This window comes from Fundulus heteroclitus, chromosome 5, assembly GCF_011125445.2.
Source record: "Fundulus heteroclitus isolate FHET01 chromosome 5, MU-UCD_Fhet_4.1, whole genome shotgun sequence".
NCBI classification, from domain to species: domain Eukaryota; kingdom Metazoa; phylum Chordata; class Actinopteri; order Cyprinodontiformes; family Fundulidae; genus Fundulus; species Fundulus heteroclitus.
The window spans coordinates 12,056,211-12,068,502 of NC_046365.1; the positions used below are offsets into that span (position 1 = coordinate 12,056,211).

General features: G+C 40.0%; 1 protein-coding gene across 2 annotated transcripts; it reads right to left on the reverse strand.

Annotated features, from left to right (window-relative positions):
- Positions 1 to 1,771: 1,771 nt before the first annotated feature.
- Positions 1,772 to 11,921, reverse strand: LOC118563119 (serine/threonine-protein phosphatase 2A 55 kDa regulatory subunit B gamma isoform-like). Of its 2 annotated transcripts, none has more exons than XM_036136889.1 (10): positions 11,512 to 11,921; positions 10,745 to 10,946; positions 8,806 to 8,903; positions 8,506 to 8,689; positions 8,011 to 8,123; positions 7,671 to 7,848; positions 5,591 to 5,755; positions 5,283 to 5,452; positions 2,431 to 2,522; positions 1,772 to 2,186 (listed from the first exon to the last, which is right to left on the reverse strand). In XM_036136889.1, the coding sequence occupies exons 2-10, from the start codon at positions 10,806 to 10,808 to the stop codon at positions 1,889 to 1,891; spliced, it is 1,362 nt and encodes a 453-aa protein (XP_035992782.1). In that variant the 5' UTR covers positions 10,809 to 10,946; positions 11,512 to 11,921; the 3' UTR covers positions 1,772 to 1,888. The 2 variants fall into 2 exon arrangements, with proteins under 2 accessions (XP_035992782.1, XP_035992781.1); XM_036136888.1 differs by having other exon boundaries at positions 10,745 to 11,038.
- Positions 11,922 to 12,292: the final 371 nt, after the last annotated feature.

Below are 12,292 nucleotides of genomic sequence, written 5' to 3' on the forward strand. Positions count from 1 at the left end.
TCTTCTGGAAAAGCTGACCAGAGTGGTGCACAGCTTCCTGGTTATTTTGTTAGCTGTTGATAAAAGCACAGATAGTATGGATACTGCACATTTGTTGATTTTTATAAGAGGTGTTATAGAAGAAGATTTACTGCAATGTTGCTCTGTCTTTATCAAATGTGACAAAAAGTATTCCATTTGAGGTCCATATTTATCAGGGGTTTTGACTTGAAAAGATTGGTCTTTGATTGACTAGTTAAGGTTTGTTTTATAACCTGAAATAAATGGGAGTAAAGGTATAATAGCAAACCAATGTGCTCTTTGTAAATGAAATAATGAACAACTGGCGCTTTTCTTGGTGCCAAAGTGGCCCAATATAGAAATGAGTTTGACACCCCTGATCCAGAACAAACATATGAACAAAGGGTCTCGTCTCATGAGACCAATAATTAACGTTTTGCTTTCACGCAAAACGCTGATGGCATGAAACCCATAAGTGATGGAAATAGATGGATCTAGATACAGGGACATCCTGGATGAAAACCTGTTAGAGGCTGTAAAAGACTTGAAACTGGGGGGAAGTTAAGCCCTCCAGAGCGAGTATTTCCCTAAACATGCAGCCAGAGCTACCATGAAATGGTTTAGATCAAAGTGTAGTCACATGTTAAAAAAAAATCAACGGTCACGGACTCTCTTTTTTCAACCTGAATAAGTTAAAACAGAAAATCTGACAAAAACGTAGGTTCCTTCATGTGCAAGACTGGTAAAGCCATGCCCACTTGCAGCTGTAATTGAAGCAAAAATGGTTTTAGGCAGTATGGACTCAGAAGGGCTGAATACAAGTTTTGAACAATGCGTATCCCATCCCTTTGCTTTTATAGCCATTTTATAGCCATTCAATGACTTTTCACAAAACCTTGGAGTTAGCGATTGCGACACGTGACAAAATGTTGCAATGTTAAGGTATCTGAATGCTTTTGCATGGCACTGTTTGTTTGAACACCATCAGCCCTAATCTGGGCACACAACAAAACAAAAGACTATATTCAGTTCACCCAGCCCTCCTCTCCTACAATAACTCTATAGGTATTGCTACACAATAGTAAACGTGTTAAAGAGATCATATAGCTTTTCTGCATGAGATCTGATGGTCATTTACAGTGCACACAACAAAAATTGGTTTGAAGCGAATAGGTAATGTCCGTTTAGGAAATCAACACAGATATATACAGCTAAATGTAAAAAGTGTATACGTTACCTGCCGAAGGAAAAGAAACGTGTTTTACAGCAGGAATACTGCTGAACTGTTGTTGGTGATACTATCTCAATGTGAATAGATTATGTGTGAAATATGCGTATAATCTCCAAGAGCACTGCTCTAAAGGAGAGGGTCAGTAGCTGTTGTCACTCAGCAGAGGGAATAAAGATGTAAAGAAACATTTGCTTACGATCCACGTTTTCTTTTAAAAAAAAAATCTTTGAATGCAATGTATAGTAAAGTCATCCAGTTTACTCAGGAGCATCAGATGCTTCTTCACCGAAGCGCCCTCCATTCTATGTGTAAAGAGTGGATTAGTGAGCGGTGCAACACTGTGTGACTAACAGCACTGAGTCGCTGCAGATGGAGAGGCGTCCCTGCACCTCCTTCACTGCTCCTGCAGACGGAAATTACACAAACATCTTGGAAAAGTGGGAGTAGAGTGCAGCAAAAAAAATCAGGTCCCAGTTTCTACTAGTGATATGAGCACATCCCAAGGGTTAGAAAAATGATCACGCACTATTTTTTTTTTTCTGTCATAAAATTAGTTTAGTTCAAGAATCAGTCATCAATCCCACATCCAGAGGCTGCATCTCTCTCATGCATTCCTTAAAACACTGAAACGATTTCAAGTCTGTCTTTGTGTTCCTGTCACTGCGTCTGCGCGTCAGGGTTGACACGATCCTGAAAGATGTACAGGTTGTTGGTCGCCGCTATGGCAATGATATTCTCCGCCGGGTGCCAGGCCATGTGCAGGATTTTCTTGGTGAAGTCCAGGCTGTCGACGCCGACATCGCCGCGACGGCGCTTGCCGCCCGTGTACACCCGGCGGGTCCGCAACACGGCCCGGGGTTTGCTGTTCTCCCGCCACGCCTCAAGGGTCACGCCCCGGCCCGTCTCCCGGTCGAACATCCGGAAAAAGCTGTTGTATGCTCCAGTCATGATCACGCTGGGTCATAGGAGAAGAAGAAGAAGAAAGGTTTGTTGTGGGACAGGGAAGAGGGCAACAAGGAAACCAAATAAGGTGGGAAAGATTGATTGATGTCTCCAAAGGCCGTCTCCAACATCGATTGAAATGTCAGATAATGTCAGAGCCGGACGATTAGAAGAATCACAGTGAGACGCAGTGACACGTTCATCTAATTTGATTTCAAATGTAATTATTCTGCACACTGTCCCCACCAGTCACTTACCTGTCTGAGCTGTTCCAGACACATTCGAACTTATCAAAGATGCAGTCATTCTCATATAGGGAACACAGCTTACTCCTCAGGTATTCATGGACCTGGGGATGGGCAAGACACTCAGCTTTAGATTATGTGTTACGCTTTGGTACATCACATGCAGATATCAGCCTGCGTTAGTACTGCAAAAAAAGCCTCGCGTCATTAATGCTTTACACACGACAACCAGGAAGCCAGACTTTCATTTAAAATTTTTAGGTCATTTTCAATTATAGTTCTAGCTCCAGACATTTGTCACAGTTTTAGCAGGAGTGTCTGACAGTAGCAAAATATTGTTCTTCATTCTTAGACATAAGGAAGGACGAAGGATGAAGTGTTGGGCCTTCAAACTATCAACAGATGATGAACTTTATCGGAAAGTCTTTAAGGAATAGAAAAACAAACAAAAAAAGAGAAAAGGTCTGACACAGAACTTCATAGAAGCATCACTCACTTGCTTTTTTGTGTATGCCGAGGTTTCAGCTAATAGTTCTCTGTGAATCCTCTCATTAGTGATAAAATGCTGATTTACCATCATGAAACTGGTTTATCTTTGGTATTATTAGGCTTCAAGAGAATAGACGGAAACAAATTTTGTCTTGGTAACAGTCTGCTACAAAACCAAGACTCAAACTAAGCTGTATTTTATGTGCAGACTCAACAGCGGTTTACTACTTGAGTTTAGGAATCCTTTGCTACCTGAATAATTTATTGGTTATTGACAGATGGCTTATTAAACAAAAAAAACATCACTGAAATGGTCAAGAAAGGGACTAACTTGTAAATGAATGAAATATTAGCAAAACACCAACAAAATATAAACCTAGAGAACTGAAAACTGATTCAAGACCTTTACACACAGTTATACAATACCATCTGCATATCTTAGGGCCTTGTTTCCACATTTATAAATACATTTTTAATATCAAGAACGTAACCTTTCTTGCAAACTCTCAGCAAAACTCACCAGGTCCTTTGTTGGAACATCTTGGAACTAAGTTTTGTTAAATAATTTCTGAGGGACCTTTAAATACTGGTAAAGTAAAAATGTAAAAATTTAATTTAAAATGATTCTTTTGCTTAACCTGTTTGCCATTTTTACTCATTTGTTTGTAATTAACTGGGAGCTTAGTTTTTCCTAACATTCCTAAATGCATCACACACGTACGCTCTGTCGCCTCGCCCAACAGAAAACTCAGAGGGAGCAGTCTGAATATCAGCTGAGAGGGAAAATCATGGAAAAAGCAAAACAAACTACGGAGCCCGACAAGAAAAACTGAGTTTCACGGTTAGAGACTTTACATTGATGGAGAAAGGACTTATCTGTGAAGGGGGTAAAAACTATTACCATCTGGTTATAGAACCAGAACTTTTTTACTGACTCATCCCAAATGAGAGCAAAACTAAAACTTGGCTGATAATCTTACAAAAAAAGGGGGTAAATCTCTATGCTGCTGTCATTTAGGCTATGTCCGCTATTTAGGCTATGATTTCTCCTATAATAGTGGTTATATGGCTCACGTTGCTTTAAATACTGTTTGTTTAACAAATTTACACATTGAACTGTGTGTATTGTTAACACAAAAAATATTCCGTATTAATTGCTTTCTGAAAGAAATGCGGTGTTTGTTTAAATCACTGCTTACTAATCATTCTGTTTTCGCATACTCTGTTTAATTGGTAATTATTTTATGCTCCAGCCAGTTGTCATTAGGCCTAATCTGTGCGATCCGATCATTGATTATGGAATTGCATTTCACCAAAACATTAGTTATTGGTTTAGTCTCATTCAATAAATAAGAAAATGCATTCCGATGAGGAGCATTTGTCAGATCAACACTACCTTTTGAAAATAACAATCATTAAATGGGTATTAAACATCTTTTTAATAAAATCTCCATTTCTGCTATTAAAAACATTTTTTAAATCAGTCTGATGCGATATTCTAATCTCAAATGTAGTAAAATCAACAAAACAGAAATATAGGCTAATCTATATTATGCGTTTAACATTATTAACTGAGTTACTGAAATAAATGAATTTCTAAATAAGATTTAATCTTATTGGATATGACAGTATAATGTCTGCCTTGGTCTTGGACTGGCTAAAAGCCACCTGTGCTGATTATTTGGTAGGACAGCAGCAGTAAGGTACACACACACACACACACACACACACACACACACACACACACACACACATGTTTTATAATAAGAAATAGGAAAGTCCAAATATATAGAAACATAAATTTTAGGTCATACCTACCCTAGTGCAGATGTAATATGTCATCCCAATGCTCCTTTTTCAATTAAAATAGAGGTTATTTAACCTTTGCAGACTTTATTTTTGCCTTACCCAAATCTATCTGACACAAAAAAGCCTCAGAGTCACAACATTTTAATAGTGGGACTAGGAAATGGCTAAATAAAAGTGATGCTTATATATCTAGAACGCTGTTTTCAAGTGAACCTTGCACATATACATGTCTCAAATATGTTTCAAAAGATAATCTGTTTTTATTTACATTTAATTGCAAGATTAGCATATAAAAAACTATTTATACCCATCTCAAATCCAAATCTTTATCAACAATACATCGATCAAATTCTTGCTGACCAGATATTTCACTGTCCCCACTGGTGTTCTATCAATCTTTAGATCCCTCCACTGATTCTCTAGCAGATTTAAGTCGGGACTGTGGTGGAGTCACTCCAACATGCTCATTTTGTTAAAACATTAAAACTTTGGGCTTAACTGTATGTTAGGGTTAAGCCCCTAACACACAGTTACTGTGGATATTTGAAAGGAAAGTAATGTCTTACTTGGTAGGTTTCAACTGGGCCTTTATCCATATTCAGGTCCCACACCTTGGCCGTCAGGTAGTCTCTTGTCAGCAGGTAGCGGCCACTGTGGCTGAACTTAACATCCGACACAGAGGAAATAATCTCTGAGAAGAACGAACGGCTCCCGGGATCTTCAGGTTCCTCAAAAACTAGAGAAATGCACAGTGTGAAGATGCACATGAGTAGTTAGTAACACAGAGAAAAATATTTTTTTTTCTGTCTGAAATCCTTTATGCCTTTTTCTACCGTTATTCCAAAATGTTGTCTAATTTAGAAAGCATGCTCACGTTTGGTATGCTTGTCACAAAGAGCCGAGGCCCTCATATCACAGAGGCGAAGGGTCCCCTTGCTGCTGCTGTACACAAACACGTGGCAGTGGTGAGGGTGGAACTCCGCTGCTGTTATCACCTCCGTCAGGTCCTCCATGTTGGTGGGTTTGATGTCTACAATGTCTGAGAAGAAGCTCCATAAAGGAAGATAAAAAAAAAGAGGTAACAATAATCTTTTGTTATGATGTGCACATTATCGTGTTGGTCCCAGACTATTTAAAGTCAAATTGATAACCACGAAAAAAAAAAAAATCATCCAACTAACATGGATACAAAATCTGCTCCCCGCTTTGTTCTATTTGTGTTGCGGTGGTCCTATGAGGCTCAGCCGAAAGCGTACTGCTGAGTGAATTATTCAAAGCAGTCTTCCATAGATGCATCTAAGATTTTCTAGGTCACTTTCCATTTGAATGGGATAAACACCAAAGGCAGCTTGTACAACATGCTGCAACCTGCACTGAAATCACACTGTCCGCAGCGCTTTTTTCGAAGCAAACACCCACACTTATTATTAGCCGATTATTTACAGGAAACACAACTCTATGGTAGGTTTTGCTGCTAAATGGGGTTAAATTTACAAAACATCAGCAGCAAGGTGACAGGTAAAATGGAAGCATGCAGATTAAAAGATTATGTGTGCATTATTGCACATGTGTAGCCTTTAATTCCTTTGCATGTTGTCTCACTTGTGGCTCCCACATAAAACAAACAAACAAGATTTAATGCAAAAAGCACAGCTTAGATATACAATCATATTATTGCAACTCAGTTAGTAAATATTATTATTATTTTTGTTTTTATGCAAATTACAAAATATAAATTTAAGAAAGACATTTGTTTTAATATATTTTCTATAAAATGTATTTATATTTTAAATAAATTGTATGTTTCATAAACAGCAACTATTTAAGTACATTTTAACTATTTATTGTTTATTTTTATTGAATATAATCTGGTATTGAATATAGGTTCATATTAATGCAATTAGAAATGCAATTTTTTAGAATGTCTGAACAAAAACAATAGGTTACTGTGGCTTTAAATACATCTGTTCCACTACTGCATAAATTAATTTTGCTCGTCCATTTGAAACTAACTTATGGATTGGTCATTTTTGAAATTTAAATGGACATATTTTGCTTGATCTGAAAAGTCTCCTGCAACATGAGAATAAGTGAAAAACAAAAATCAGAGATATTTTACAAAGCAACCAACAGCAATTGTTTGCAGTGATTTAGTAACAGATCCCCCATTGAAAATACTGCATGTCTATGTCTAGCTGTGTTTCTTTAATTGAAGAAGCCCTTAATGGAGCTTTGCCTATATTTACTCTATTGATTTCTTTCCCATTGAAAGCATTGAAAGCTTGCGTTTTTGTGTTTTTATTCTTTGTTTGCTTGACATGCATGCTCAGTTTGATGGACGGCTGTAAAATCAACAACACAATGGAAGCGACGGTCTACTGTCGCTGCATGCTCATCCAGGAAAATTGAAAGCTGCAAGTCAATGACTCGATGCAATCTGGTGGGTCTCCTTGGATAAAACACTTTTGAACCAATTTGAATAATAAACTGTTCTTGAGTGCACTGTTTGATTACTAGAACTGATTGGAATGTATCTAATTGACATGGATTCTGTCTATATGAGCCATTCGAATTGATTTTATCTATTTATTTTTTGTAAAGGGTCTCGAGACGACATGTATTGTGAATTGATGGTATGTAAATAAACTGAACTGAATTGCAGTTTGGATTTGGTGATCAACTAGATTTTACTGTATTGTAATATAATGTGGATGCAGTTGAGCTCTGTGTAAACAGAACAAATTATAGCAATATGATTTTATTATTTTGGAACGAAATGGATTAAACTTAATGAAAGTTAGACCGAAATGCATTGTGTGTATTAGGAAAGTAATTGGACCCATTTGTCTTGTAAAATGGCTTGTCATGACAGGTAAAACGGAGCTGAACTAAACAGAAATTTAAAAAAAGCCAAAAGGGGGGAATACAAAACAAATCTTGATCACAAAGGATACTGAAACTACGATCTGTGATGTCCAGATGCCACATATTGATGCGGAGGTCATCAGCAGACAGGTAAGTCTCCCCATCGCTGTTGACAGAGATAGAGTTGATGTGGTATGTGTGTCCGTTTGCGAAAACGCGCCGAGGACGGACTTCTACCATCAGATCTGTTGGTTTCAGCACCGGCACCTTAAGCAGAGAGCAAAAGAGTGAAAATAGGGAATAACGTATGCTGATGACAGTAAAACCACAAGGTAAAGAACTAATGAATGAAAAGCAAGCAAGCTGTCATTAGATATGAAGCTAACAGTGGGTTAAAGCATGTGCAGGCGGGTGGGTGTGCTTCTGTACCCTCAGAGAAGTGATGGTGGAAACATCCTTGATCCGTCCCTCCTCATCTTTCAGGTTGTATCCTTCTGGTCTTTTGTCTCTCTCGCTGACCTTCCACAGTTTAACGGTCTTATCTGCGACAGGAAAATTGCAAATTCACATCTGAGGTATCGGGTTTATTCAGACAAAACTTACAACACAGTGCCATGCAAAAGTATTCATATCCCTTCAAAGGCTCAAAGTTAATTGAGCTGAGTCAGACTGCTTGCGGAGCTTCAGTGAACATCAGTTTTAAAGCCTTGCCAAGGATTCCCAAATGGATATTGGCTGGGCCGGTCTAATCATAATTCCACCAACAAGGGTTTCATTTTGTTTTAACAGGACCACAGAAGGCCAAAATAGCTTTAACTCATGTGGGAGCATGGGACCAATACTGTGGTCTTTCCCAGTGCCATGTGAAAGGCTTCCTGCAGAAAATCAATAAGATATCCTGTTAGACTTTGAGCTGTTTCTTACCATTGGTGGAGAGCAGGAAATGTGCGGCATTCTGCTGCGGCAGCCACCTGATCTTGTTGATCTTCTCCTCTATCTCCAGACTCTTCAGGTAGTCAAAGTCGGGCTCGTGGCTCTGGAACGTGCTGTAGACGTTGTACTCTCCCGAGTCCCCCACCTCACCTGCCTCCTCTGACTCGCCCTTGGACTGAAGGAAGGAGAAGAAAACACAAGTCAGCAAGCTCTTTTTCAGCATTTGTACGTAAAGGACTATGGAGACAGTGCTGCACCCAGCGAGTCGTGATCCCTACAAGGTGCCCTGACCTCAGTCTCTCTTTGAAAGATGACCACTCGGCCACCTTTATCCCCTGTGGCCAGCAGGTCCCCCGTCTGGTTGAACTCCACCGTAGAGATGACATCGGCTGGGAGGAAATTAGAGCCAGTTAATCAAAAGAACAAGCGAAGACTAACAAGGATAGAATGACCGCTTCATCATAGAGAGCAAACAGAGTAAGAACTAGGCATGGAACCTGACATAGGTAGGAGATTCTTATAATATGATATGCTTGAGTAAAAAGGTCATGATATTATTAACACAGTCACTGTGTTGATTTTCAACACAGTTTTTGTAACTAGAGGTATTTCCAAACTGCGGAATATGACTGTCTTGTGAAGGAAAAGCAAAGGAGCTTTCTTCCAGTCAACGGACTGACTCTATAGTTTAAACAGCCAGAGAAACTCTTCTCATTCTGGCACTTTCTTTGGCATCCCATTCACAGGACATTCAGCTGTAGCAAAGGTATGACTGGTAACCAGCACATGGCAATAACTTCCACCATCATTTCAAACAAAAAATGCGGATTTAACTGAGTAGAGCTGCATTAGTTTCAATTCCATAATTGTCTAGGTCACTTATGACAGGACATATTTTCAGTGGTGTTTCCATCTCTTAAACCTTAGGGATCATTTAGAAGCAATCTTTTAGCTAGCTGACCAGCAGTGCCCAGCATGCTACTGTATGCGCTACACAGCTGGAGAAAACGGCGTTGCCTGATTAACTATTAAATGCACAAACTTACAACAGAAGACTTAAGCTGTACTGAAACCGTGACTTTTTAAAAACACTTGGCTATCTTGATACCGTTAACGACACCCACGTCTAATTTTACACAATTCTTTTAAGGCAAAATTAACTGTGTGACTTCATTTAGTGCCGCTCTGGTGTTTTCCAGGCCACGGATGTCTGTGTTGTTGGCAACTGGTATCGTTTCCAAATAGTCAAATTTTGCTCACCTCTAAGTGAGGGAAAATGTGCCAGCCACCTTTCAGCTAGTTCATCTAGAGTGCACACCAACAAGCGGATGAGAGGCAGCGCTGCGTTACTCAGTGCTCTTAACAGCTGGATAAGTTGTTCATTTCGCTATTATTGTTGGTATCTGATTAAAGGAACTTTAAACTGTAGGAACACAAGGTGGGAAAATATATGCAATTTTAAAGCCTAGTTTTTACACAAGGATGTCCAAACAATCAACTTTATCTTTGTCGTAAGTGAGAGAAGATTTACAAGAGACCTTTCAGCTCGCCGACCTAGAGCAACATGTGAGTGAAAGAGAAAAAAGCCTTGCCTGCTAACATCATTCTGGCAGAGTCTGACATGATTAAAAACCTTTAACCCATAAGAGCCCCAAGGTCTAATATCTTGTAGATTTTGATACTGATTTTTTTCCTTTACACCTTTTAGATATATGTATATTATTGCTGACCCTAGAAGGTAGATTTCAAATATGAAGTGCAAATAAAAGAAAAAGGTCAATACCATACTAATTTTATTTATAAAGCATTTGAAAACAGCCGAAAAATACTGTACATAGCTACAGACTAAAAAAACATCCATTAAAAAACAAGAACCAAAAGATATAGCATAAAAACACTTGAAGGAAACACTTTGGTAAAAGCCAAAAAATAATAGTACGTTTGAAGCCGAGTTTTAAGAGTAGGCAGTAAAAGGAGCCTCTCTTATGTGCAGGGGCAGGTTATTCCATAATTGAGGAGCAACAATAGAAAAGGCCCTGTCCCCTCTGAGCTTCCTCTTAGACTAGATCTTAGATCTAATTTCTGCTACAAACCAAATCATAAATCAAAATTCCCATGACCAATTTGAGAATAAATTGCAAAATGAATATTTAAAATGCTGTCATCACGTTTTCACTGCCATATTAAAGCGGTTCAATCGGTGAACCCCGCAGAGAGAGCAGCGACCCACCTTCAGTGACGTAGTCTCTCAGGAAGGTGTGGTTGATTTTGGGGCTCTCAGCGTCCTCGCCCATCTGAAGAAGAGGGAGGGTGGCCCGCCAGTTCGCCCGTCCTGAGGGGAAGGGTCCAATCTGTAATCTCTCTTCCCACCCAGGCTCCGCCCATGCTGCTGAGGCCTACTGGAGCATCATGAACTGAGGCATCCTGGGAGACTGGACGGCAAGAAGGAGAAGAAGGGTGAGGAGGAGAGAAGAGGATGGAGAGAGTGGGGTTTTTCAAGGGGAGGGCGAAATAGAGGACGAGCCTGAAGAGCATGGATTTGGGGAGAAAAGAAGAAGAGTCCACGTGTCAGACGGTGTCAGAAATTCATTCCCCACATTAGATGAGTGTGAATATGTTGCCAAGGCCTAACCGGTGCTGAAGCAAAGCCGTGCACTTTGCAGTGGAGCCAAGATAACAAACAACTCGAGCACAGCCACAGAATACGAGCCGTTGGGCTGGTTTCAGTATGCATGCAGAATTTAGCACCGGATGAACTCTAATATTAATGCAGTCATCCACCCCTTAACTCCATAAGCTATGCCAGGAGTGGAAAATAATCTCAGGGTGTGGTATTCCACCCTCTCACATCCAAACACACACACACACACACAGACTTCACAGTCAGCTAGTCCTTGACGGAGATCAGAGGAGAATGCAATGTCTTGCCTGTGCGGCAGGCAGAGAGGTGGAGGATGGAGGGGGTTAGGGGGGGGGATCAGGCCCCAGCTCACCTACCAGTCTGTCCGCTGCTGCTTTTCCCGCTGGTGAGTGTGTGTAAATCGTCCTCTGCCGCAATGTGCTCCCGTCGAGGGAAGGGAAAAGGAACGGATGGAGCAAGGATGGTGGTATGACGAGGAGAAGCAGAGGAGGAGAAGAGAGAGAAAAGACGGAGGGATGGCGAGGTGGATGGAGGAGCGCTTGCTGCTGATGCCGTGGATGTGATCCTGTGCAGCATCCACGGTGTCATGACAGCCTCCTCTTGGAGCAGCCTATCACAGCACAGCTGTCACCGGTGGATCCACCCAATGCAGGTGGTGAGGAGCGCAGTAGACCAGCAGAGGGAGCCATTCACTGGGGAGTGCTTTGTATGCAGCGTTTACTAAGGTGAGCTTTACTAGGGCAAGATGTTTGTCATGAAAATGTTTAACTACACGGTTAAACCATTCTGAATGTAAAAGAGGAAAAATCGTTACATTCTTTGGTTGCCTTATAATAATAATAATAATAATAATAATAATAATATACAATAATAATAATAATAATAATAATAATTTTATTCATAGCACGGTTCTTGAACTATACAACAACTTAAACAGATTACAGTGCACCACAAAAAATAAGTTGCTATATAATCCCTGTACTTTCTGACCATAGAAATTGTCATAAAGTCAAGCATTGGTTCTCTCCGTTTACTCCGGCTTCCTCTGACCGGAAGCTGCAATTACTTTTCATCAAACTGGACAATCCTGCCGCATCACTTTTCCACTTTAACTTTCTCTTAAATTTCTTTGGCATT